The sequence below is a fragment of the Salvelinus alpinus genome, chromosome 10 (genome assembly GCF_045679555.1).
Source record: "Salvelinus alpinus chromosome 10, SLU_Salpinus.1, whole genome shotgun sequence".
Classification (NCBI taxonomy): Eukaryota; Metazoa; Chordata; class Actinopteri; order Salmoniformes; family Salmonidae; genus Salvelinus; species Salvelinus alpinus.
The window spans coordinates 58,528,487-58,555,106 of record NC_092095.1 but is presented as its reverse complement, the minus strand read 5'-3'; the positions used below and the strand labels follow the sequence as shown (position 1 = coordinate 58,555,106).

The following is a 26,620-nucleotide window of genomic DNA, read 5'->3' as shown; positions in this document are numbered from 1 at the left end:
GGGACTGGGAAGACAACTACACAGCTCTTTCCAGTAAAGGAGATTCTACACAGGCCTCTCTCCACGTTCCTTCTATGCGTTTTATCGAATGCCATCAAAGCTACAACAAAAAAAGATCCGACCAACAGTTCTTGTTGAGTAGTTTACAATGCATCTTCACTCCAGTCATGACATTCCTTTCACATGATCGTGTGACCCCACTGACACAAAAGTTCACCACCAGTTTCACACATGCACCAACATGGTAGTTACCATGCCTCTGTGCAGTAGACAGAGTGCTACTCCCTCTCCTGTCCCATGAATCTCTTTGTTCGCTCATCATGTTCCCACAAGCAGCAGGCGGTAAAACACATGTTAGCAGCCTGGAAAGACCTCCTTGCCTTTACACGTCTGGTCTGAAGGACAAAGTCACGATCACAGGTGGTACAGTCCTTGATGTCACCCTTTGAAAAATACAGTATAATCACCCAGTCTGAAATTAACCCCTAGACCCTAACCCCTCCCCTTTATTTAACCCCTACAGCTAACCCCTGGTCCATGCAGTAACTTCATGTGTTGTTGTGGTATGTGGTGTATGGGCAGGGTGGGCAGGGCAGTCTTGGTATGTGGACTGAAAGGCAACAGATTGTATTGGGGATGTGGAAGTGTGTGTGTGTGTGTGTGTGTGTGTGTGTGGGGCGTGGAGCGCCATGCTGTGTGGAGTGCCATGCTGTGTGGAGCGCCATGCTGTGTGGAGCGCCATGCTGTGTGGGGCGCCATGCTGTGCGGAGTGCCATGCTGTGTGGAGTGCCATGCTGTGTGGGGTGCCATGCTGTGTGGAGTGCCATGCTGTGTGGAGTGCCATGCTGTGTGGGGTGCCATGCTGTGTGGGGTGCCATGCTGTGTGGGGTGCCATGCTGTGTGGAGTGCCATGCTGTGTGGAGTGCCATGCTGTGTGGGGTGCCATGCTGTGTGGGGTGCCATGCTGTGTGGAGTGCCATGCTGTGTGGAGTGCCATGCTGTGTGGAGTGCCATGCTGTGTGGGGTGCCATGCTGTGTGGGGTGCCATGCTGTGTGGGGTGCCATGCTGTGTGGAGTGCCATGCTGTGTGGAGTGCCATGCTGTGTGGAGTGCCATGCTGTGTGGAGTGCCATGCTGTGTGGAGTGCCATGCTGTGTGGAGTGCCATGCTGTGTGGGGTGCCATGCTGTGTGGAGTGCCATGCTGTGTGGAGTGCCATGCTGTGTGGAGTGCCATGCTGTGTGGAGTGCCATGCTGTGTGGGTATGAGCTGGTGATGGAGCTAACTGTTGGTGGTGGTGTGGCAAGAAGAAGGGCAGCTGTGTGTGTGAGTGAGAGGACAAGTAAGGGATGAACAGCCATTCCACAGCTGTGTGTGTGTACTATTGTGTGTGTGTGTATCATTGTGTATGTGAGGGGAACCCAGTTCTATTATGGTATTACAGTCTGGGTTTACCAGGTCCCCATCTGCCATGGGGATAACAACACACACGACAATAACAACTGGGTCAAACGGCCACCGTTGCCCTGTTGCCATGCGTGCTCACTGTGTGTGTGGATGCCCTCTGCCCAGCCCATAAATCTCTGGATACGATTAAATCTGTAATATTTCTACACGATGAGCTGCAATATGTGGCTACTGTTCAGTCTTTGTCAAATCCTTTTTGTCATGGAGCGTCAGGTGCCAACATGGTGGCTAGTCTGCTGCACTGTAAACTACACTATATATACACAGCAGTATGTGGACACCACTTCAAATGACTGGATTCGGCTACTTCAGCCACACCCATTGCTGACTGGTGTATAAAATTTGGCACACAGTCATGCAATTTTCATAGACAAACATTGGCAGTAATATGGCCTATGAACTCAGTGACTTTCAACCTTGGCACCATCATAGGATGCCACCTTTCCAACAAGTTAGTTCGTCAAATTTCTGCCCTGCTAGAGCTGCCCCGGTCAACTCTAAGTGCTGTTATTGTGAAGTGGTAGGCCACACAAGTTCACAGAACGGGACCGCCGAGTGCTGAAGTGTGTAATAATCAGCTGTCCGTGGTTGCAACACTCACTACAGAGTTCCAAACTGCCTCTGGAAGCAACGTCAGCACAAGAACGGTTCGTCTGGAGCTTCATGAAATGGATTTCCATGGCCGAGCAGCCGCACGCACACATGCCTAAGATCCCAATGCGCAATTCAAAGCGTTGGCTGGAGTGGTGTAAAGCTCGCCGCCATTGGACTCTGGAGCAGTGGAAACGCCTTCTCTGAAGTGATGAATCACGCTTCACCATCTGGCAGTCCGACGGACTAATCTGGGTTTGGCGGATGCCAGGAGAACGCTACCTGACCCAATGCATAGTGCCAACTGTAAAGTTTGTTGGAGGAATAATGGTCTGGGGCTGTTTTTATGGCTCGGGCTAGGCCCCTTAGCTCTAGTGAAGCTCTTAGCGCGACAGCCTACAATGACATTCTAGACCATTCTGTGGTTCCAACTTTGTGGCAACAGTTTGGGGAAGGCCCTTTCCTGTTTCAGCATGACAATGCCCTCGTGCACAAAATGAAATCGGTATGGAAGAACTTGACTGGACGGCACAGAGCCCTGACCTCAACCCCATTGAATACCTTTGGAATGAACTGGAACACCTACAGTCAGCCAGGCCTAATCGCCCAACATCACTGCCCGACCTCACTAATGCATGTCCCCACATCAATGTTCCAACATCTAGTGAAAAGCCTTCCCAGAAGAGTGGAGGCTGTTATAGCAGCAAAGGGGGGACCAACTCCATATTTATGCACATGATTTTGGAATGAGATGTTTGACGAGCAGGTGTCCACACACTTTTGGTCATTAGTGTAAATCTGTGTCTGTGGGCTAGCCCTGAGAGATTGGAGGAAATGGGCACAATGTCCTTCCGCTTGGCCAGCGGACCAGTCTCTGTGTGTTGACAAGCATATCTCTGTTACTGAATGGAAGTAAGAGACAGACAACACACCACTGTTCATCACCCTCTCCACTGTCTCACGCTACCACACACACCAGATATTCCAAGGAAACAGAACATCTCTTTAGGACACCTCGAGTCAAACTTTCCCTTGGTTTGACAAAGGAGAGATTCCAGGGATGTGTTTTTACTTGTACTGTAAAACCTCTCTTGGAGCTTAATAGTTCAGGAGATGGAAGTGGGTTCACCGTATTGATCAATGTCAACTCAGGTGTTAAATAAAAAGCATGAGCTGGTGCACACCCAGAGAAAATGATGTAGAGGTGCTGACTAACGGTGAATAAACTGTAAGCTATAGAAACAAAGAGAGTCGCACACTCCATATGTATTAACCTCCCAGTCATTTATTGGGTAAAAAAGCACCAACGTTTCAGCATCACTGTGCCTTCTTGATGGTGGGAGAAGCCCTGAAGAAGGCACAGTTAAGCCGAAACGTTGGTGCTTTTTTACCCAATAAATTACTGGGAGGTTTTATATATATATATAAAACCTCCCAGTAATTTATTGGGTAAAAAAACTGTTTCGGCTCTCTTTGTTTCGGCTTAACTGTGCCTTATATATATATATATATGGAGTGTGTGCGACTCTCTTTGTTTTATACCTCACGTGTTTAAGACAACATGTTAACTCATGACATGAGCCAGGGAGAATATACTGAGAAAAAGCGCTTCCTTAAGCTCCCGGAAAGGATTTGAAATATTTTTGGAATCAATTCAAACCAAAGCAAAATACAACAACAAAACAAACTGCTACAGTTTTATCAGATGAATGGACAGTCAATGAAGAGGAAGTGTTGGCATGACAACGTGGCACAGATTCCTGCTGGTGCTGCCCATGTTATGACCAAACCATCCAGATTGGCAGATTGGTAGAGAGCAAAGACTCTCCGTAGTGAGGGTGACTCTTCCGTCACCCTCACTGCCTCTTCCATGTGACGTGGCAGTGAGTATGACACCGGCGGTGCCAACTGCGAAGGTTCGGTGTTGAGGGGCTCGGGTGAGTTTAAACCCACATTATCCCAAAGCCTGTCCTTCTGGCAGTGGAGAAACAGAGACAAGACACTCTCACTGTGCAACGGCCTGGGTGTGCACAGCATGCAAATTAAAACAGCCACTTTGTAAAATATATGGGGGGGGGATGTTTTCATTCGAATTCTCTTGTTGAACATTTACTAGAATCTAGTCCTGATTGCTTGGCGCAGGGCAACAAACACAGTCATTGGGAGTTGAAGATTGTTAGTAACCAGATACCAATCAACTGCTGGGACAGTATTTCCATATATGCAAATAGAGTAGTTTTGCAAGAGGGAGGGACAGATTTAGATGTTCCACACGGAATGACAACAAAGCTAAAATAAAATGTAAAAGCAAAGTGCATTAAACTGAAGTACAACTTCCTCACCTCTCTGACAATACCGTTCAGTCACACACACAGCTGCACACGCACCGTATTCTGTCACGTGCACTGTCAGTCACAAACACCGCCCCCCTGCCACACAAACATCTTACCTGTTATCAAGTTGAGTTGCAGCCACATCCTGGTGATGTCATGGCAGAGCAGGGACACTCGGTTGAGGGCCATCCTGTCCCCCCTCTCCCCCCGGGAGAACACACACACACACACTCTCAGAATAAGCAGTCGTGTGAGCGACAGCCGTCCATTTCTCCACAGCCTGAGTGCTGAGACTTCAGCCGTACACTGAACGCTCCGTCACTGGGCGGCACACACACACACACACACACTCACCACACCCCCATCCCTCCCCCTGTCTCCATATACACACTCAGCCAGACTGGGCTCAGTTTCAGATTACACCTCCCACTGATCCCTCTCTCCCAGGTACTGAAAGAGCGTAAACAAACGACTCAGAGAGAAATAGACAGACGTAGAGAGAGAGAAATAGACAGACGTAGAGAGAGAGAAATAGACAGACGTAGAGAGAGGAGAGAGAGGAGAGAGGAGAGAGGAGAGAGGAGACGGAAAGAGAGAGTAGCCAGATGTAATTCCCTCAGATAAGCCTATACATGTGCACCTCACACATCTATAATCGGTGTGTAAGCTGGTCTGGGATCAGATCAAGGGGAGATAAAGACGAGTGACAGACAGAATGTGGTTGGTACCAAAGCCATCGTCCCTCACACAGCCCTCTGGAGGACCCCTCTCTGTCTGATATATCTCAGTCAATCAGGAGCCAGGGCCTGGGTGATGATGTCACAGAGCAGCTGCCTGTATGGGACTGCTTCCAGCTCAATGCCACCTATGACATTTACTGGCCTTTTATGCAGCCAGAGATAGGGAGAGGGATGTTGCCCCCACTGATCTAGGGTCAGTTTTGTGTTAAGCTGATCCTAGATCTGTCACACACACACCACACATTTGTTTTACTATCCTTGTGGGGACAAAACAATTCCCTAACCCCTAACCCTTAACCCCAAACCCTAAAACGGGTCGTTTAGGAATCCAAAGGGGTCAAAAGCCATCCACGGACCCCCCACACCAATCCCACATCAACAACGAGTATTTAGTATCAGTTCTGTGTCTGACAAGTAGTATGGAGTTCTGTTTCTTCATCCTATGTAATGTATTCTCAGTGATTTTTTTCTTCTTTTTTCCCCTTGTTCAGAGAAATTAGTAATTGTATTTGTTGGGTATATTTCCCATCCTACATAGATGGTGCTGTTCCTGCTATTTAAAGAATCCCCACAGCCATTGTTAAAGGGATGGTTCACCCAAATTACATATTGGTTTTCTTAATGTATAAGCAGTCTATGGACCAGGTATGAGAGCAATCCATGCTTTGCTTTTGTTTTCAAGGTCACTGTTTCAAATGCTAACTTTTTTGCATTTGTGTCACAAATCCAACGCAAGTCAATGGTACCGACACAGAGTACAATACATTCGGGAACACCTGCTCTTTCCATGACATAGACTGACCAGGTGAAAGCTATGATCCCTTATTGACGCCACATGTTAAATCCACTTCAAATCAGTGTAGATGAAGGAGAGGAGACAGGTTAAAGAAGGATTTTTAAGCCTGGAGACAATCGAGACATGAGTTGTGTATGTGTGCCATTCAGAGGGTGGATGGGCGAGACAAAACACTGAAGTGCCTTTGAACGGGGTATGGTAGTAGGTGTCAGGCACACCGGTTTGAGTGGGTTAAGAACTGAAATGCTGCTGGGTTTTTCACACTCAACTGTTTCCCGTGTGTATCAAGAATGGTCCACCACCCAAAGGACATCCAGCCAACTTGACAACTGTGGGAAGCATTGGAGTCAACATGGGCCAGCATCCCTGTGGAACGCTTTTGACACCTTGTAGAGTCCATGCCCTGATGAACAACTCAATATTAGGAAGGTGTTCTTAATGTTTTGTACACTTAGTGTATATTAGCATTCACACACACACACACACACACTGCAGGGGAAGGGCAAGGGACCCAGTGTGCCACACACAGAGAGCAGGCAAACAGAAGAGAGCCATTACTGCTGGGACTGAATAAACCAATAGGTTCTGTATTCAGAGGAAAAACACACATCTTTACAGTTCCACACTTTCCCTCTCCCTCCCTCACACACCATCCGTCTGTTAGCCTAGACACTACAGAGAGGAAAACATGTTGTAGTGAAAATAGGAGGACAGCAAAACCTTGATGAAACAGAGGGCACATTGGAGGGAGGGAGAGAAGGGGGTGACGAGGGGGGTGTGAAGAGGGGCGAGAGAGAGAAAGGGAGGAGCTTGTAGATTTCTCTCCCAGTCTTCCCTTTTACCAGCTCTGTTCTAGACACTCCGAAGACACCAGGTGATCTGGACCCCTGACATTGACCTCTAGTCCGCAGCTGTTGTCTCCTGACCCCCCTTGTGAAGTGTGTGTGTCTGTGTGGTGTGTGTGTCTGTGTACTTAGCCATAGATCTACAGAGTTTTGATACTTTTACTGCCAATGAGGCAAACCGTTAGAAAATCTGAAATGCAGAATGTTTACAGTCAGTGTTAATTGCCGGTGGTCCTATCTGCTGAGCCTCTCCTTGACATAAAAGTCCAGAGGGACTTGGTACATGTCATGGATCACAGCTAGTGAGATAGTGAAGCAGTGGGCTAATCTCCTCAGGAAGTAATACGAGACTCTAGCTGAGACGGTTACACACAGACGAGCACTGTGTGGGAAATCCCCTTAACTCACTACACAGAACTCACTACACAGAACCCATCGCACATGGTAATCAACCCCCCCCCCCCCCCACGCTACAGCCATCCAGACATCCATCCAGACATAGGAGACAACCGTCTGTCTGGCCATGGTGGAGAGCACAGTCATGTACTTCCTCTGCTGTTCTATTTATATTGTCATTGTGGTCCTTTATGAGACGGCCACCTAGTGATGAAGTCATGTATCTGACAGTGCTACATGTTTCCACATGACTACAGAACAGATTAGGAGGCCCCTCTACATACAGGATGTTGTATAATCCCAGGCAGAATTCAGACAGGGTGGCATTAGGTTTTTCATTTAATGTAAAAACTGAATTGACTGAGAGATTAGAGATAGGGACGATGGGGTTAGAACGGTAAAATGAATTGGTTTCATCCCATCTCTCTCTCCAGTCTGTGTCCTATAGACTCCCACAGTCCAATACATCTAGAGACAGAGTATTACCAGCAACCTAGCCTCTCTCGTCAGGCTGGTTCTGGCTCCCAGACTACAGCAGACAAATGCTGTGGTTTCATGGGATAATATAAAAGGATCATTTTACCTGTTACCGTCTGTCTTTCTGCCCCAGGGCCACTCCATCCCTCCCTTTCAATCGTTTCCCCGTCCCTTCCCCAATACTTATCTACCTCCTGTTACACAACATTATAATAACGTCATAATGAACATGCCAATAACATAGGTAATGCTATCTGAGTTATTGCTACGCATAAATATGTGTACAATATGCATCACTTCAATTACTTTCGAAAGACATCCATCCAGTCCCTACAGTAATTAGTCAAACACATCTGATGTCAGTCAACAGGGACAGACTCAGGAGTAAACAAGCTTGCATCCCAAATAGCTCTCTAGTCCCTATACAGGGGGTCAAAAGTAGTGCACTATAAAGGGAATAGGGTGCCACTTGGGAAGCACACCAAGTGTGTCTGATCCAAATCCTTTTACATCGTCTCTCTGCCGGCGTAGTGATGAAAATAGACTGCCGTTACTGTATTTGTCCCCATTATGAGAAGACAGTCCCAGGAAGCAGGAAGCATATGGAGAGTCAGCCTGTCAGCTGTTCTACTGTATTATGGGATGGCTGACAGCCTTCCTGTCACATGGTCCTACTGTAGGGGTGCGTCTCATCTCATATATCTATACTGACCTGATAACTGATATGAAATCCAGGGCAGAAGGTGGGAAGTAGACAGGGACAGTGTGTGACACTGAACGCTGACTCTAGGAAAGGAAGTGGTAGTTTATAAACGGACAGTTTCCTGTGGCTGCTGGATTGCTTTGGGACACATTAGGCGTCTATTCACAGGGCATGGTGCACAACAGACCGGTCAGCATTTCATTTCCAAGAAACAGATTGTTAGGCAACTTAGTTGTGACCCATGCCTGGCCTACTATGTTGTAAATTGTAAACATTGACACCCCTGGACTAGATGCTTCTGTCAATGTTTACAATGTAGACCAATCTATTGGTACGATGCTCTCGGTTAGTTTGCATTACGTGCAACACTTGTACCTGTGTGATGCAGCTGAATAGTTTGTGTACATTTGAATAATAGAGGATTGATTGTCTTGTTGTTGACTGATGGAACTAAATCCATGACTAATAGCAGCTGGAGCCAGGTACTATTAACGTGACTTGATGTTAGTGTTATGGGTGGGGTTCCCACGGTCTCTGAGGCAACTGTGAAGTGTGTGTTTGTGTGTCCATTATGTGTGAGACAGAAGCTGGTCCAAACATACTAGCTTTATTCTGGGTGGAACTTGTGGACAACTGAGCTTAGTACTTAGGCCACAGGTGTCAAACTCTTTCCACCGAGGGCCAGGTGTCTGCAGGTTTTTGGTTTTCCCCTTTCAATTAAGACCTAGACAACCAGGTGTGGGGAGTTCCTTACTACTTATTCCATCAATCAAGTACAAGAGAGGAGTGAAAACCTGCAGTCACTCGGCCCTCCGTGGAATGAGTTTGACACGTGATCTAGGCGGTTGATAAACTTGTAATTTACAACGTGACTGATAACATGAGATTAGTGCTGACCGTTGGCAGGCCTGTTCAGTTGAAGGAAGTAATTGTTGTGGTTGATAAACATGTACTGGTCCTTTTAGTGGCCTGTGATGAAACAGTGGGTCTGCGGGGCATGGTGGAGACTGGACCCAGACTAACTGCTCTGATTGACTGTTTATGCCGGGCTTTCCCCGTCTCTTTATTCAAACACCATTTGTTCCCTCCCCCCCATAAACTTACCAGGAAAAGCAACATTGAGGTGTGACTTAAGGCCTGTGGAATCTGTGTAGGAGTAAGAGAACAGCCACCTGATGCTGACATGATCTCAGGGGGATTTCTAGAGCAGGAACACCGGGACATGTAGGACTCATAAGACAATAGACCATCCACTGAGTCAATAAAGGATTAGACTTGTCTCTAGTTTAGTTGTCAAACCATCGGACAGGAAAACACCTAAAAACTAAATGTTGCTTTTGAGATCATTTATAGTACAAGAGAACAACAACCAATCTTTCATATTTCCTTTCTCTGACACTGTATGTGTATTTGTTTACCAAAGGGACTGGCTGGTCACTCCCCGTCTCCGTCTCTCTGTTTCTCAACCTCTCTATATCCCCATATCCTTCTCCGTCACTCTATGTGCATCAGTTCAGAATGCCAGACGGTCATTAAGGCCAATTAGCTTGTTCCTGCCCACTCCCAGTCACGTCCGCCTCACCAGCAACCTGGGTGGTGCTACCAGGGCAGGCGGGCTTGTGTCCTTATCAAGATATCTTACTCGGAACCTGGGCGTCGTAACACATATTTGGGATAATGATTAAATAATCATACTTCCAACATTCATCATGTATAAAACACTATCAATAGCCTGACACACCTGGGATTACCAGCTGTGGGGATTAGTATACGACTGCATTGAAAGACAGACAACTTGGGAAAGGAGGGATGGAAGAACAGATGGCGGACAAGATGGAAGGGAAAAACAAGGGAAGGAACAACAAACAAGAGAACAGGATAGAGGTAGAGAGAGCACAGCCAAAACAATCAGACAAGCAATTCAGTCAACCTAATGTAACACCTATTGCACACGCCCTGCTCAATCATAAAGAAACATCGATAGCATCCTATCAGGCACGGACAAAAAAACACCATTATCCATGCCACTTCTTAGCAAGACAAACACTGAAATCTTACCCGAGTCTGACAGAGAAAGCATCATCACATTACTGTAGCGGAGTCAAAAACAGTCTTTCACAAGCACAATACTAAAGGACGCACACAACAGTATACACTGGACTCGAGTAACACGAGTTGGATAAAGGATAGGACAGGAAGGGGGTAGCCTGTTCAGTATCTAGAGATGCTGACGCTGCAGAGCGCTACAGAGGGGTCACAGTGAGGTTCAGAGGTCAGGGAAAGGTCACCGCTGGGACGAGCATACCGAAATCTACACTGACAGATAGAGAGGGTGTTCTATGGGATGAAAAGGAAACTGAAATATAAATGACTAGGAATCATGGTCATGGGATTGAGGTGTAACAGAACAAAAGTGGCGGAAAATGTATCGGGACAGTTTTCTGGACACAGATAAATACTGGTCCTGAAGATTCCATTGAGAATGATTTCTAATCCAGGCCTAGCTTTAATCTGTCTGGGAAACCGGCCCATAGTGTGTTGTTAGGGCTGAATCCTACCATTAGATCCACACTTGAAACTCTGACTTTTAACTAAATCATGCATGGATGTCAGTGGAGGCTCCTCAGAGGAGAAAAGGGGAAGACCCTCCTCCTCAGTGAATTTCATAAAAATAAAAAGTGAAACATGAAAAAACCTATACTTTTAAAATAAAACTATACTAAATGTATCCAAATATGTGTCACCAAATAATTGATTAAAACATACTGCTTTGCAATGAAGGTCTACAGTAGCCTCAACAGCACTCTGTATGGTAGCACCATGGTGTAGCCGGAGGACAGCTAGCTTCTATCCTCCTCTGGATACATTGACTTCAATACATAACCTAGGAGGCTCATGGTTCTCACCCCCTTCCATAGACTTATACAGTAATTATGACGACTTCCAGAGAATGTCCTCCAACCTCTCAGAGCTCTTGCAGCATGAACTGACATTTTGTCCACCCAATCAAAGGATCAGAGAACGAATATAGTACTGAAAGCATAAGCTACAGCTAGCTAGCACTGCAGTGCATAAAATATGGTGAGTAGCTGACAGAGAGAAAGACAATAGTTGAACAGTTTGAACAATTACATTTCTTCAAAAATGAAGGAGAAGCAATAGAGAGAGGGAAAGAGAGCTAGCTATATTTTTTTTCACTTTCACTTACTTAGCTAGCTAGATTAGCCTATTCAAACACCCGGTTCAAATTGAGAAGGCTTCTATGTTAGCTAGTGGGCTATGGCTATCCAACACTGGAACTCTTCCAAGTCAAGGTAAGCCTTTGGTTTAATTAATTTATTGCCACCAGGGCCTGCTGGTGTAACTGAAAGTACTTGCTGACTGTACACTGTACTGCATGATTGTAGCGGGTTTACTAATGTGATAGTTCTATTAGCTATGTTGACTATGACGTTAGATAAAATGGTGACAACTATGTAGGCTGTGCGTAGTGGTTATGATATGAAGCTTTGGCTTGTAAAGTTTTTTTTTGCCTGGTCACAGACAGCTGATGTGTTGTACTAAAGTCCACAAGCGAAGGGAAAAGGTGAGAGAGGACAGCACGTAGATGCGAGAAGGAATTACAACAAGCAAAGTGATCATGCTGTTTGTATGTGGCTGCTATGAAAGTGAACTGTGTTTGCGTGTGATTAGGAGTGTATTCATTCCGCCGATTCTGTTGAAAAACGTTTCCCAAAACGGAAGCAAACGGAATGAAATGGGGATAAACATACCCGAATTTGTCCAATAGAAACTCTTGTTTGCAACTGTTGGACTAAGGATTATGCCCTAGATCAGCTAGATGCAGGCAAGAGTGTACAAGGCGATTATGAATGTGTTACTGTCTGTCACCTTGATTACAAAAAATTATCATCTTGACCTGTGCACCTGTTGTAAACTTTCATTCATAGGCTAGGTTGTAACAACCTCATGATGGGTATAGGGACATTAGAGTATCATGTAGTAACCTAAACCTATCAATGTTACATTGAACTGGGTGAATGGAATATGAATGACAGTCATCCAACATGCTGTAATGGAAATAAGGTCATACTCATAAAAAAATGAATTGACCTCCCTCATCTTAAACGGCTCCGACCACCACTGATTGATGTCAATGGGAAATTAATGCAGAAATGTGAGTGGCATACAAAGACTGAAATTATGTGGAAATATTGGCACCGTCTAATGCCATCCAATAACATGGTGCCCATCTTTCCTGTTTGTTTAGGACGGGCGCCTGCAGAATTCTCTCTTTAGCGAGTTCTACCCAGTAGACGGCGGGTGGAAAACAATCTCTGAAGCTCAACTTCAGACGGCTTCAGAGATATAAGAACATCTGACAAACTTTTGGTTTCGGGCTGAACTAAACCTTTAAATAGCGTCCATTCCCTGACAGCATGACACAGCAATCCAAGTCCCTGAGGTGCACATCAATGAGGCTAAAAGTAACTCTTGTATTTTTTTCAGTTTAACAGACTTTGTAGTCCAAGGCAGGGTGAATGTTTTATGTCAAAATATTCAGGCAAATATGCACTCTAATAGTATAGCTCAGCTGGGATTTGCATTAGCACTGACTCCCATTATCCTTTCCTACGCATATTCAGCAACACCCTGAGCAAATAAGGATATAACCATGTAACAATTACCAGTGAACACAATAGGGATTTCCAGACACAGCTTGCCTTGTGCAATAAAACTGACTACAGTGAAAAGGAGACACACCATATAGGTCCTGCATCCTGGCACATAAAACATTCAGATCAGCCTCATCCAGTAATGCAATATTTCAGAGTTGACCAATAGGATGATGTTGAAGTCAGTGCTTATTAGTGCCATGATGAGAAACTCCACCAAGCATTACAAGGTTATGTACTGTATGTTATTACACTCTGGTGGGTGGCTGAACAGACCCTTTAACACTGTAAACATACAACCCTGGGTAATACACACACAGTACGGTACACAGAGGTGCACGATGAACACACAAACACACTTTCACCACTGTTTCAAAGCAGTGAGAGTAAGAGCTAGCTACGCATGACACACACATACTCACTATGCAGCCGCTGACAGCTCTGTGAGAACCGGTAGAAGCTCTTCACTTCCTCCAGAGAGATGTGGACACATCCTCCTCCTCCTCCGTGTCCGCTGGACTGCAAACGCACCTCCATCTCATCCCTCTCTCCCATCTTCTCTTTTTCCTTCATATTCTCATCACTCTCTCCCGTCCTCATCACCACCTGTCACAGAGATATGAACCAGTGCTGCTCTGTCATCCCTCTCTTCACACCTCTATATTATGATGTCCCTCCCTCCCTCCCTCCCTCATCCCCTCTCTCCCTCTCCTTCCAAACAGCTGCAGTAAAAATGAGTAGCTCTCAACGCTTTGTCGGTCTTTCTCTCCACTTCACCTTGTGTGTCCTGTGTTTTTTTTAACCTTAAGAGCTATGCCTCCACACACACACACACACACACACACAGTTTCACTTCTGCCATTGAGCTGGATTTACCTGACTGCCTTACTCAGCTACAGTGCAACAGAAACAGACCTCTCCACCGTAACCACACAACAAGACTCCTGTAAGGTTTCAGTCACATTGTAGACATCTCTTACTCAGCTACTCACAATAAAGAGTATTCTGACAGGGAGGCTGAAACAAAACACAGTACCAGCACCTACAGGAAACCAACCCACACTGGCGCTTTTACAAAACCCCCTGTCCCAACCAACAGAGCTACCTGAATCATAGAACACAAACACAACGAATCAGAGTCTTCCAACGTGACGTTAACACTTGAACATTACTAACCTGAAACAAACCAAAAGGGAATATTCCACTGCCACTCACAGAACCACTGACCTCGGGCCACTGACCTGAGCGCTCCTACAGCTCTGTCTCAGACCAGCAGCAGAACCACTGACCTGAGCGCTCCTACAGCTCTGTCTCAGACCAGCAGCAGAACCACTGACCTGAGCGCTCCTACAGCTCTGTCTCAGACCAGCAGCAGATCCACTGACCTGAGCGCTCCTACAGCTCTGTCTCAGACCAGCAGCAGATCCACTGACCTGAGCGCTCCTACAGCTCTGTCTCAGACCAGCAGCAGAACCACTGACCTGAGTGCTCCTACAGCTCTGTCTCAGACCAGCAGCAGAATCACTGACCTGAGTGCTCCTACAGCTCTGTCTCAGACCAGCAGCAGAACCACTGACCTGAGTGCTCCTACAGCTCTGTCTCAGACCAGCAGCAGAACCATTGACCTGAGCGCTCCTACAGCTCTGTCTCAGACCAGCAGCAGAACCACTGACCTGAGTGCTCCTACAGCTCTGTTTCGGACCAGCAGCAGAACCATTGACCTGAGCGCTCCTACAGCTCTGTTTCGGACCAGCTGCAGAACCACTGACCTGAGCGCTCCTACAGCTCTGTTTTGGACCAGCTGCAGAACCACTGACCTGAATGCTCCTACAGCTCTGTCTCAGACCAGCAGCAGAACCACTGACCTGAGCGCTCCTACAGCTCTGTCTCAGACCAGCAGCAGAACCATTGACCTGAGCGCTCCTACAGCTCTGTCTCAGACCAGCAGCAGAACCATTGACCTGAGCGCTCCTACAGCTCTGTTTTGGACCAGCTGCAGAACCACTGACCTGAATGCTCCTACAGCTCTGTCTCAGACCAGCAGCAGAACCATTGACCTGAGCGCTCCTACAGCTCTGTCTCAGACCAGCAGCAGAACCATTGACCTGAGCGCTCCTACAGCTCTGTTTCGGACCAGCTGCAGAACCACTGACCTGAGTGCTCCTACAGCTCTGTCTCAGACCAGCAGCAGAACCACTGACCTGAGCGCTCCTACAGCTCTGTCTCAGACCAGCAGCAGAACCATTGACCTGAGCGCTCCTACAGCTCTGTCTCAGACCAGCAGCAGAACCATTGACCTGAGCGCTCCTACAGCTCTGTCTCAGACCAGCAGCAGAACCACTGACCTGAATGCTCCTACAGCTCTGTCTCAGACCAGCAGCAGAACCATTGACCTGAGCGCTCCTACAGCTCTGTCTCAGACCAGCAGCAGAACCATTGACCTGAGCGCTCCTACAGCTCTGTTTCGGACCAGCTGCAGAACCACTGACCTGAGTGCTCCTACAGCTCTGTCTCAGACCAGCAGCAGAACCACTGACCTGAGCGCTCCTACAGCTCTGTCTCAGACCAGCAGCAGAACCATTGACCTGAGCGCTCCTACAGCTCTGTCTCAGACCAGCAGCAGAACCATTGACCTGAGCGCTCCTACAGCTCTGTCTCAGACCAGCAGCAGATCCACTGACCTGAGCGCTCCTACAGCTCTGTCTCAGACCAGCAGCAGATCCACTGACCTGAGCGCTCCTACAGCTCTGTCTCAGACCAGCAGCAGATCCACTGACCTGAGCGCTCCTACAGCTCTGTCTCAGACCAGCAGCAGAACCATTGACCTGAGCGCTCCTACAGCTCTGTCTCAGACCAGCAGCAGAATCACTGACCTGAGCGCTCCTACAGCTCTGTCTCAGACCAGCAGCAGAACCATTGACCTGAGCGCTCCTACAGCTCTGTCTCAGACCAGCAGCAGAACCATTGACCTGAGCGCTCCTACAGCTCTGTCTCAGACCAGCAGCAGAACCATTGACCTGAGCGCTCCTACAGCTCTGTTTCGGACCAGCAGCAGAACCATTGACCTGAGCGCTCCTACAGCTCTGTTTCGGACCAGCTGCAGAACCACTGACCTGAGCGCTCCTACAGCTCTGTTTTGGACCAGCTGCAGAACCACTGACCTGAATGCTCCTACAGCTCTGTCTCAGACCAGCAGCAGAACCACTGACCTGAGCGCTCCTACAGCTCTGTCTCAGACCAGCAGCAGAACCATTGACCTGAGCGCTCCTACAGCTCTGTCTCAGACCAGCAGCAGAACCATTGACCTGAGCGCTCCTACAGCTCTGTTTTGGACCAGCTGCAGAACCACTGACCTGAATGCTCCTACAGCTCTGTCTCAGACCAGCAGCAGAACCATTGACCTGAGCGCTCCTACAGCTCTGTCTCAGACCAGCAGCAGAACCACTGACCTGAGTGCTCCTACAGCTCTGTTTCGGACCAGCTGCAGAACCACTGACCTGAGTGCTCCTACAGCTCTGTCTCAGACCAGCAGCAGAACCACTGACCTGAGTGCTCCTACAGCTCTGTCTCAGACCAGCAGCAGAACCACTGACCTGAGCGCTCCTACAGCTCTGTCTCAGACCAGCAGCAGAACCATTGACCTGAGCGCTCCTACAGCTCTGTCTCAGACCAGCAGCAGAACCACTGACCTGAGTGCTCCTACAGCTCTGTTTCAGACCAGCAGCAGAACCACTGACCTGAGTGCTCCTACAGCTCTGTCTCAGACCAGCAGCAGAACCACTGACCTGAATGCTCCTACAGCTCTGTCTCAGACCAGCAGCAGAACCACTGACCTCGGGCCATTGACCTGAGTGCTCCTACAGCTCTGTCTCTTCTCTTCTTATTCCAGCAGCAGAAATGGCCAGCTGCCATCCTGGCCCAATCACACACAACAGAGACTATCTAGTGTACAAAACTTGTGAATGGAGGCCAGTAGTTGTAACTACAACACTATAGGAAATACTCAGCATTTTGCCCTCTACAACCGTTTCAGCTCTTCACACGGTGGTTCCAGAGAGGTTATCCATTAAATCAAATTTTATTGGTCACATACATGTGATTAGCAGATGTTATTGCGGGTGTAGCAAAATGCTTGTGCTTCTAGCTCCGACAGTGCAGTAATATCTAACAAGTAATATTTAACAAATTACACAACATATACCCAATACACACAAATCTAAGTAGGAATGAATTAAGACTATATACATATGGACGAGCGACGTCAGAGTGGAACGGATACAGTAGAATAGTATAGAAAAATAACTGAATATAAACTACCATTCAGACATTGTTAATGTTGTAAATTACTATTGTACCTGGAAACGGCTGATTTTTAATGGAATATCTACATAGGCCCATTCAGCAACCATCACTCCTGTGTTCCAATGGCACGTTGTGTTGTGTTTTAGCTAATCCAAGTTTATCATTTTAAAACGTTAATTGATTATTAGAAAACCCTTTTGCAATTATGTTAGCACAGCTGAAAACTGTTGCATTGAAGGCATCCTGTCGGGCTGTGTCACCGCCTGGTACGGCAACTGCACCACCCACAACCGCAAGGCTCTCCAGAGGGTGGTGAGGTCTGCCCAATGCATTACCGGGGGCTAAACTACCCTCCAGGACACCTACAGCACCTGATGTCACAGGAATGCCAAAAAGATCATCAAGGACAACAACCACCCGAGCCACTGCCTGTTCACCCCGATATCATCCAGAAGGTGAGGTCATTATAGGTGCATAAAAGCTGGGACCGAGAGACTGAAAAACAGCTTCTATCTCAAGGCCATCAGACTGTTAAGCAGCCATCACCAGGCATAGACTAGGAATCACTGGCCACTTTAAGTAATGGAACACTAGTCACTTGAATAATGTTTACATATCTGGCATTACTCATCTCATATGTATATACTGTTTTCTATACTATTCTACAGTATCTCATTCACTTAATAATGCTTATATATCTTGCATTACTCATCTCATATGTTATATTTTTTATTTATTTTACCTTTATTTAACTAGGCAAGTCAGTTAAGAACAAATTCTTATTTTTAATGACAGCCTAGGAACAGTGGGTTAACTGCCTTGTTCAGGGGCAGAATGACAGATTTTTACCTTGTCAGCTCGGGGATTCAATCTTGCAACCTTTCGGTTACTAGTCCAACGCTCTAACCACTAGGCTACCTGCCGCCCCATATGTACACTACCGTTCAAACGTTTAGGGTCACTTAGAAATGTCTTTGTTTTTTAAAGAGAAGACATCAAATTGATCAGAAATACAGTGTAGACATTGTTAATGTTGTAAATTACAATTGTAGCTGGAAACGGCTACAATAGGCCCATTATCAGCAACCATCTCTCCTGTGTTCCAATGGCACGTTGTGTCAGCTAATCCAAGTTCATAATTTTAAAAGGCTAATTGATCATTAGAAAACCATTTTGCAATTATGTTAGCACAGCTGAAAACTGTTGTTCTGATTAAAGAAGCAATAAACTGGCCTTCTTTAGACTAGTTGAGTATCTGGAGCATCAGCATTTGTGGGTTCGATTACAGGCTCAAACTAGCCAGAAACAAAGTACTTTCTTCTGAAATTCATCAGTCTATTCTTGTTCTGAATAACTAAGGCTATTCCATGTGAGAAATTGCCAAGAAACTGGAGATCTCGTACAGCGCTGTGTACTACTCCCTTCACAGAACATCGCAAACTGGCTCTAACCAGAATAGAAAGAGGTCCCGTTGATGTGGATAGGGGGGTGCTCCCTTTGCTGTTTCCTGAAGTCCACGATCATCTCCTTTGTTTTGTTGACGTTGAGTGAGAGGTTGTTTTCCTGACACCACACTCCGAGTGCCCTCACCTCCTCCCTATAGGCTGTCTCGTCGTTATTGGTAATCAAGCCTACTACTGGTGTTTCTTCTGCAAACTTCATGATTGAGTTAGAGGTGTGCTTGGCCACGCAGTCATGGGTGAACAGGGAGTACAGGAGGTGGCTGAGCAAGCACCCTTGTGGGGCCCCAGTGTTGAGGATCAGCGGCGTGGAGGTGATGTTTCCTACCTTCACCACCTGGGGGCGGCCCGTCAGGAAGTCCAGGACACAGTTGCACAGGGCAGGGTTCAGACCCAGGGCCTCAAGCTTAATGATGAGCTTGGAGGGTACTATGGTGTTGAATGCTGAGCTATAGTTAATGAACAGCATTCTTACATAGGTATTCCTCTTGTCCAGATGGGATAGGGCAGTGTGCAGAGTGATGGCAATTGCATCGTCTGTGGATCTATTGTGGCGGTAAGCAAATTGAAGTGGGTCTAGCGTGGCACATAAGGTAGAGGTGATATGATCCTTGACTAGTCTCTCAAAGCACTTCATGATGACAGAGGTGAGTGCTACGGGGCGATAGTCATTACGTTCAGTTACCTCTGCCTTCTTGGGTACAGGAACAATGGTGGCCATCTTGAAGCATGTGGGGACAGCAGACTGGGATAGGGAGAGATTGAATATGCCTGTAAACACACCAGCTAGCTGGTCTGAGCATGCTCTGAGGACATGGCTAGGGATGCCATCTGGACCGTCAGCCTTGCGAGGGTTAACACGTTTAGATGTTTTACTCACATCGTCCACGGAGAAGGAGAGCCCACAGTACTTAGTAGCGGGCCGCGTCGGTGGCACTGTGTTATCCTCAAAGCGTGCAAAGAATGTGTTTAGCCTGTCTGGAAGCAAGACGTCGGTCTCGGCAACAGGGCTGGTTTTCCTTTTGTAGTCCGTGATTGTCTGTAGTCCTGCCACATACGTCTTGTGTCTGAGCCGTTGAATTGCAACTCCACTTTCTCTATTCTGACGTTTAGCTTCTTTGATTTCCCTGCGGAGTGAATAACTACACTGTTTATATTCTGCCATATTACCAGTCGCCTTGCTATTGTTAAATGTGGTGGTTCGCGCTTTCAGTTTCGCGCAAATGTTACCATCTATCCACGGTTTCTGGTTAGGGTAGGTTTTAATAGCCACAGTACATAGTACAGTGGGTACTACATCTCCTATACACTTCCTTATGAACTCAGTCACTGTATCCGTGTATGCGCCTAGATTATTTCCACACGCTTTCCGGAACATTTCCCAGTCCACGTGATCAAAACAATCCTGAAGCGTGGATTCCGATTGGTCAGACCAGCATTGAATAGTACGAAGCACGAGCACTTCCTGTTTGAGTTTCTGCCTATAGGATGGGAAGAGCAAGATGTAATCGTGGTCAGATTTGCCAAAAGGAGGGCGGGGTAGGGCCTTGTAAGCATCCCGGAAATTTGAATAGCAATGGTCGAGAGTCTTAGTAACGCGAGTTGACAGCCTAGTCCTCAGATTTGCGTTGTTAAAATCCTCAGCTACAATAAATGCAGCCTCAGGATATGTGGTTTTCAGTTTGCATAAAGTCCAGTGAAGATCTTTGAGGGCCGTCGAGGTTTCGGCTTGAGGTGCGATGTAAACGGCCGTGGCAATAACGGAGGAGAATTCTCTTGGGAGATAAAATGGTCAGCATTTAATTGTGAGGTATTCTAGGTCGGGTGAACAAAATGACTTGAGTTCCTGTATGTTCCTAGAATTACACCATGAGTTGTGAATCATGAAAACCCCCCCCCGCCCTTCTACTTGCCAGAGAGATATTTATTCCTGTCTGCGCGATGTACTGAGTATCCTGCTGGCTTTACTGACTCCGACAGAGTATCCCGAGAGAGCCATGTTTCTGTGAAACAAAGTATGTTACAGGCCCCGATGTCTCTCTGAAAAAGAATCCTTGCTCTAAGCTCATCAACTTTGTTATCCAAAGACTGAACATTAGTGAGTAATATACTCGGAAGCGATGGGTGGTGTGCGCGCCTCCTAAGTTGAACCAGCAGGCCGCCTCAAATGCCTCTCCTCCGCCGGCGATGTTTTGGACCGGCCTCCGGAATAAGTTAAATTGCTCTGGGGAGAGTGAACAAAGGATCTGCTCCAGGGAAGTCGTATTCCTGGTCATAATGCTGGTAGTTCTGGTGAGTTACCGCCGCTCTAATATCCAATAGTTCTTCCCGGCTGTATGTAATGATACAAAACATTTCCTGAGCTAATAATGTAGAAAAAAAAAAATACTGCAAAGTTTTTTAAGAGGAAGTCGCGATGCTGCCATCTCCGTCGGCGCCATCTTCATCAGCTAGATATCAGGGTCAAGTGAGGCAATGAACTCTCGAAGGGCAAGTACTGCACTTCATTAAACCACCCAAGTAGCTGCAGGGACATTCCTGTAGCAGCCATTTCAAACTGACGGTAGCTTTCTGTAAACACAGGCCGACAACAGTCTTTCACACACACACAGACTTATGCACGCACACACACAGTCCGCAAAAGAACACACCACAGAAGCACACCCAGGGTCCGAAGCACACACACACACAGCCTCCTAACCTGTGTCCCGGCGGTCCCAGTAGGTGCTCTTGTGTCTGTAGCTATAGCTGACAGCAGAGGAAGAGAGGGGTGGGACCCAGGAGATTGGTGGTCTTAAACAGCAGCCAGCGCTGTGCCCCCTCCATCCCCCATCCCGGGTCCCACCCCTCTCTTCCTCTGCTGTCAACCGGACGTACCACCACTAAGATGTGTTCCCCAGTCACACACACATTAGTTCCAGATTCAGAGACTTCTCAACATCAGGACTCTTTCTTTCCTCAGTCAACTCTATTGCCTTGGCCTACCACATCTGATAGCATGATCTGCAGGCATAAACTGGGTATTCCTCCACACAAGATGTGTATTCTCCACCCCCCTCTTATCACAACTGCGATTTACAGAGCCATTCACCCAGTACAATGTCACTGGGTAGTCAATGGATCTCTGATGCCTATCTTTCACAAGCATGCTCTATGTGCGACTCTCTCGGTCTGTCTGGGGAAACACTTCATTATCACACAACAGAGCCAACACTCGAGACAGACAGAGGGAATGGCAGCTACTGTACACCAGGCATTTATTTAATTATGGAAAATGTTCAGAGTTGTAATAGAAATGTATGGTCTATGACTGACTGAGGTTATTTCCCCATGATAGGAAGTTAGAAAGTGCCTTGTCTGCACAATGTATCTCCATCTGCCTGGAATATAAATTGAGCTGAATTTTTCGACCAATTTTGAGGTATGTAAACTTCTGACAAGCTTTGATTTTGGTGTGAAATACTCCTTTGAAAGGGATAGTTCTCCCAAAGCTAGTCCATGGACAAGGTAAGACAGCAATCCAATCCATTGTGTACCAATCCATTGCGGTTTAAGGCACTGCACAGCGACTCCTGTGGCGGGCCGGGCACATGCACGCTGACACGGTCGCCCGGTGTACGGTGTTAACTCCGACACATTGGTGCGGTTGGCTTCCGGGTTAAGCGGGCATTGTGTCAAGAAGCAGTGCGGCTTGGCTGGGTCGTGTTTCGGAGGACGCGCGGCTCTTGACCTTCGCCTCTCCCGAGTCCGTACGGGAGTTGCAGCGATGGGACAAGACTAACTACCAACTGAATACCATGAAATTGGGAATAAAAAAAAAGTGTAGAAAAATATATATTTTTTAAAATGTCTCACGGGCTGGATTACGAAAACACTTTCATCCTTGCTCTGCCCAAACACTTAGTCAGACAATACCAGAAAGCGTTACAGCCTGAATTCATAAACGGCTCTTTTAGACGATGGAGCCCCTCTGATTACACTGCTACTGTAAACTAGGTCAACATCGTGCAGTAAGGACAAATAATACAATGACTGTAGGCCATTTTCACTCTCTATGCTAATTAGAAGCCATGGGTCATTGATTGTGATGCACAGAATCCCTCTCTGCAGCCCCGCGACAAAGTGGGAAAACATTCATTTGCAACCAGTCACAAATCAAGGAGATTAGAATTCTTCAGAACACAGCTCTTACAGTTAAGAATCAAGTCATTATGAGCTGCAAATGGGAACTTAAGAAGATAATATGGAGATTCACCTCTAATACTGTACATGAAAAAGGGACTATTACTTAATTGATAATCATTCATGCAATCCCTCATTGTTTCGCTAGGCCGCTGTGTGTGATGCTGAAGGCATGAGGCTGCACCCCTCATGTATTAACCATGCGTTTCATGTGGTCACTCTCACCTAGTTCACTATGCATCATTGTCCTACACTTTATCATCTGCCAGATGATCACGCCCACAGGTTCATCACAGGGTCAGTAGGGACCTTCCAGAAAGTAATACAGAGACACAGATCCATTCCCTCAGGGACTTTGACACACCTAACATCTCATATTCAGCCAGAATTCACAGGTCGGGTGTAAACTGTACAAGAACACCACTAAAAGTGTCCTGTATAGCTAGTATATATCATCAACAGAGGATAAAAACCAAAGTGTGGTAAAAGCTAAGGTTGATCTGAGTGTTATCAAACCTCTCTGCTTCAAGATGGCTGCTGCAGGCCAGAACATCACATTTGAAGAACAGCAACAATGACCTAGTTATTTCTGTTTTATTTAGCAGGCGCTCTTATCCAGAGTGACTTACAGGAGCAATTATGGTTAAGTGCCTTGCTCAATGGCACATCGGCAGATATGTTCACCTAGTCAGCTAGGGGATTCGAACCAGCAACCTTTCGGTTTGTGGCCCAACAGTCTTAATCGCTAGCAGTTACACTTCACACATCAAATGTGAAGCACTGCGGTGTACTTCAGTACATGATGCACTGTAATTGTGCACCTCATTTATAGCCTGCACCTACAGGCTACTGAGCTGGGAAGTAGTGCCCTTGTGACATGCAAGGCTGCTTCAGGGACCACACACACTTGCATTCTCTCTGGCTGTGTGATGTGGCTGCCGGCTACACCAGAAGGAGAGTTCGATTCATGTCATCTTAAATGGTCTTTCACCCCCTGCTCCACTCTGCCTGCCAGTGACTGTAGTGGATCAGACGATGCATCTATGGATCAGAGTTATAAAGCATTTGATTAAATATACTGATCCCGAGATCAGCTAATTAAGTTAACCACCAGCAACAGACACACAGGCACCAGAACACAGACAACAAACAGGGATACTAATGAAACAAAGTGAGTTAGTGTAAAGAACAAGGACACCATTCATCTCAATGGGGGGGGGGATAGTGTCATGGGTCTTGTGACGTGTCCAAATAAAGCCAGGCTGCAGTGAGACATCCACTGACATTGTGACACCTCTCCTACCAAATATATTCTACTTAATAAAGCTGCTCTGCTCTGTGACTGTCTATTCTACTCAACACACAGCAAAATGCATGAGAGCTGACTACGTATCATATTGTGGATAGAAAAGTGAATCCACGGTTTCACAGATCAACATGATCGATCAATGAATCTACTAAACGTCATTATCTCGCATGTATTGAGCTACACTGCCACCACGTGGTTAAATACTCAAACTCATTCTACCTCAAATATCTCAAGACAGCCCTTGTTGGAAGTGTCTAGCTAGTACAAGTGTAGCTACAACTACTACTGTATACTCCAGTTATCTGTAATAGTGTTTGTTTTCTAACCATGACAGTTGTCTAAACATGATTTACTTACTAGATTCAAACAAGCGGGAATTGACATTGACAAGTCTGAGTCAAGTTCTACCTACATAGAAAACATTATCTGAATTCTGCCCCGTTTATGTCGACTACTCTCCAAGTTTACTAAAATCACTTCGATGTTAACGATTTAAGTAAACTTACCTGCTATATCGTGGATTTCCACTGTATAACTTCACATGCGTTCTGCTGCGTTCTCGAACTCCAGCACAATGGCCAGGTCACATGCATCCTTCAAACTAATTAGGCCTCAACTCAATGCGTCCAGCAAGGAAAAAAACTCACCGGGAGCGTGATGTATTAAATTAAATTTATTAGAAAATACGTTTTTTAGACAAAGGCCCTCTTATAATCTACTTACAATGCACCCCTGATGCTGACAAAAAAAACGAAGTACAAACTGTTAAAAAACTTGACTTTATTATTAAAGAGATGACAGGATGTTTGTGTCCATGGCATGTCATTTCTATACATCTGTGCTATACAATGGACAGGATTTACAGACAGAGGTCTTCCGGTAGCATCTTCTCTTGGCACGCCCTGATGATAACTTGTGATTGGAAAGAAAGACAGGGGAGCCTGCTTGGAGGGGTTAAAACACTAAAGGGTGCATCTCAAATGGCACCCTATTATGTATGGTGCCATTTAGGACGTTTAGGACGCAGCCAATAGCTTCATTGCCTCCTTCCCTTCATCTGCTCTGCAGACAGGTGAATGAAAGCAAGTCCTGGTAAGCGTCTTCCATGTCGCCTTCAGATCAGTGAAAAGGGAAGGGAGGCGAGGAAGCCACCTCTGACTATTGAGATGCACCCGAATACTACAGTATACTCCCATCATAGGAGGGTTTTGAAAGGCTAGTTATGTCACCATACAGTCACCATTCCACGTGTAGCTTCTTCAAGGTTTAATGTCGCAGTATGACAAAAGTATTTTCCCAGGTTTGTCTGAGTGGTCAAGAGAGAAAAGTGGCATAAGTTGGGTGCAACACGTTTGACAAATCTGTCTTGTACAATTAAGGAATTGAGCTGGTTCAACATGACAGTTTGACATGCAGAACAGAGGCCACAGTCTGCAAGGAAAATCAAAAGAAACCCAGTTAAATAATACAAAACATGAATAAAATCCTAACGTCTGTCCGTCTTTTAGCCTTAGGGGCTGTGGGCATTGTTTTTGAATCTCTTTAGAGAGGTGGGTGGGAGCCTGCTGTGTTGGTTCCATAATACAGTTGTTAAACAGCTATACCAGTGTTTATTAACAGTTATAAAACACACCGCAGACTTTAAGACACTGGTATGAAAAACGTCAGTAAGAAAAACTAAACAAAATATTCACAGAACATGTAAACAAACCAATCAAATCAAGACATTCTGTTCATTATCAAATGTACAATATGAAATTCACACGGTGATGGTAGCCTATCAGACACCTCAAAGAGGTGAGGGTGAACACAGCTGGATGCTGGAGGCAGAGTACTAAAATGACAGGCTTCTAAAACCACATCTCCCAAGAGGGGACTGTGAAAGAGTGGGAAACGTGGATGTGTGTGTGTATGGTGAATTGAGCGTGTGTGTTTGTTTGTGTGAGTCATTTGCCAATGACATTGGGGGAGCAGCATACCACCCTGCATACCACTGTTGGCTTGCTTCTGAAGCTAAGCAGGGTCGGTCCTGGTCAGTCCCTGGATGGGAGACCAGATGCTGCTGGAAGTGGTGTTGGAGGGCCAGTAGGAGGCACTCTTTCCTCTGGTCTAAAAAAAATATCCCAATGCCCCAGGGCAGTGATTGGGGACACTGCCCTGTGTAGGGTGACGTTAAACGGGTGTCCTGACTCTCTGAGGTCATTAAAGATCCCATGGCACTTATCGTAAGAGTAGGGGTGTTAACCCCGGTGTCCTGGCTAAATTCCCAATCTGGCCCTCAAAACCATCATGGTCACCTAATAATCCCCAGTTTATAATTGGCTCATTCATCCCCCTCCTCTCC

General features: G+C 46.5%; 2 protein-coding genes across 5 annotated transcripts in view; one reads left to right on the top strand and one right to left on the bottom strand.

Annotated features, from left to right (window-relative positions):
* mcf2la (mcf.2 cell line derived transforming sequence-like a) overlaps positions 1-24,888 on the bottom strand; it is a 64,307-nt gene extending 39,419 nt beyond the window's left edge. For 3 of the 4 annotated variants that reach the window (XM_071329939.1, XM_071329941.1, XM_071329940.1), the window contains exons 1-2: positions 24,783-24,887; positions 13,446-13,629 (exon numbers count right to left, since the gene is read on the bottom strand). In XM_071329939.1, the coding sequence (XP_071186040.1) occupies positions 13,446-13,623 (178 nt within the window). In that variant the 5' untranslated portion in view covers positions 13,624-13,629; positions 24,783-24,887. Of the gene's footprint in view, positions 1-13,445; positions 13,630-24,782 lie in introns of all 4 variants that reach the window. The other variant, XM_071329938.1, reaches the window with a different exon arrangement.
* On the top strand, positions 13,757-16,874 carry LOC139532953 (streptococcal hemagglutinin-like). Its single transcript, XM_071331097.1, has 2 exons — positions 13,757-13,777; positions 14,292-16,874. Exons 1-2 carry the CDS (start codon positions 13,757-13,759, stop codon positions 16,872-16,874), a joined length of 2,604 nt encoding a protein of 867 aa, XP_071187198.1.
* Positions 24,889-26,620: the final 1,732 nt, after the last annotated feature.

Coding starts and splice junctions, on each gene's coding strand:
- LOC139532953 (XM_071331097.1), top strand. CDS start 13,757: ATGAGTAGCTCTCAACGCTTT. Junction 13,778..14,291: donor TGAGTAGCTCTCAACGCTTT/GTCGGTCTTTCT, acceptor GCTCTGTCTCAG/ACCAGCAGCAGAACCACTGA.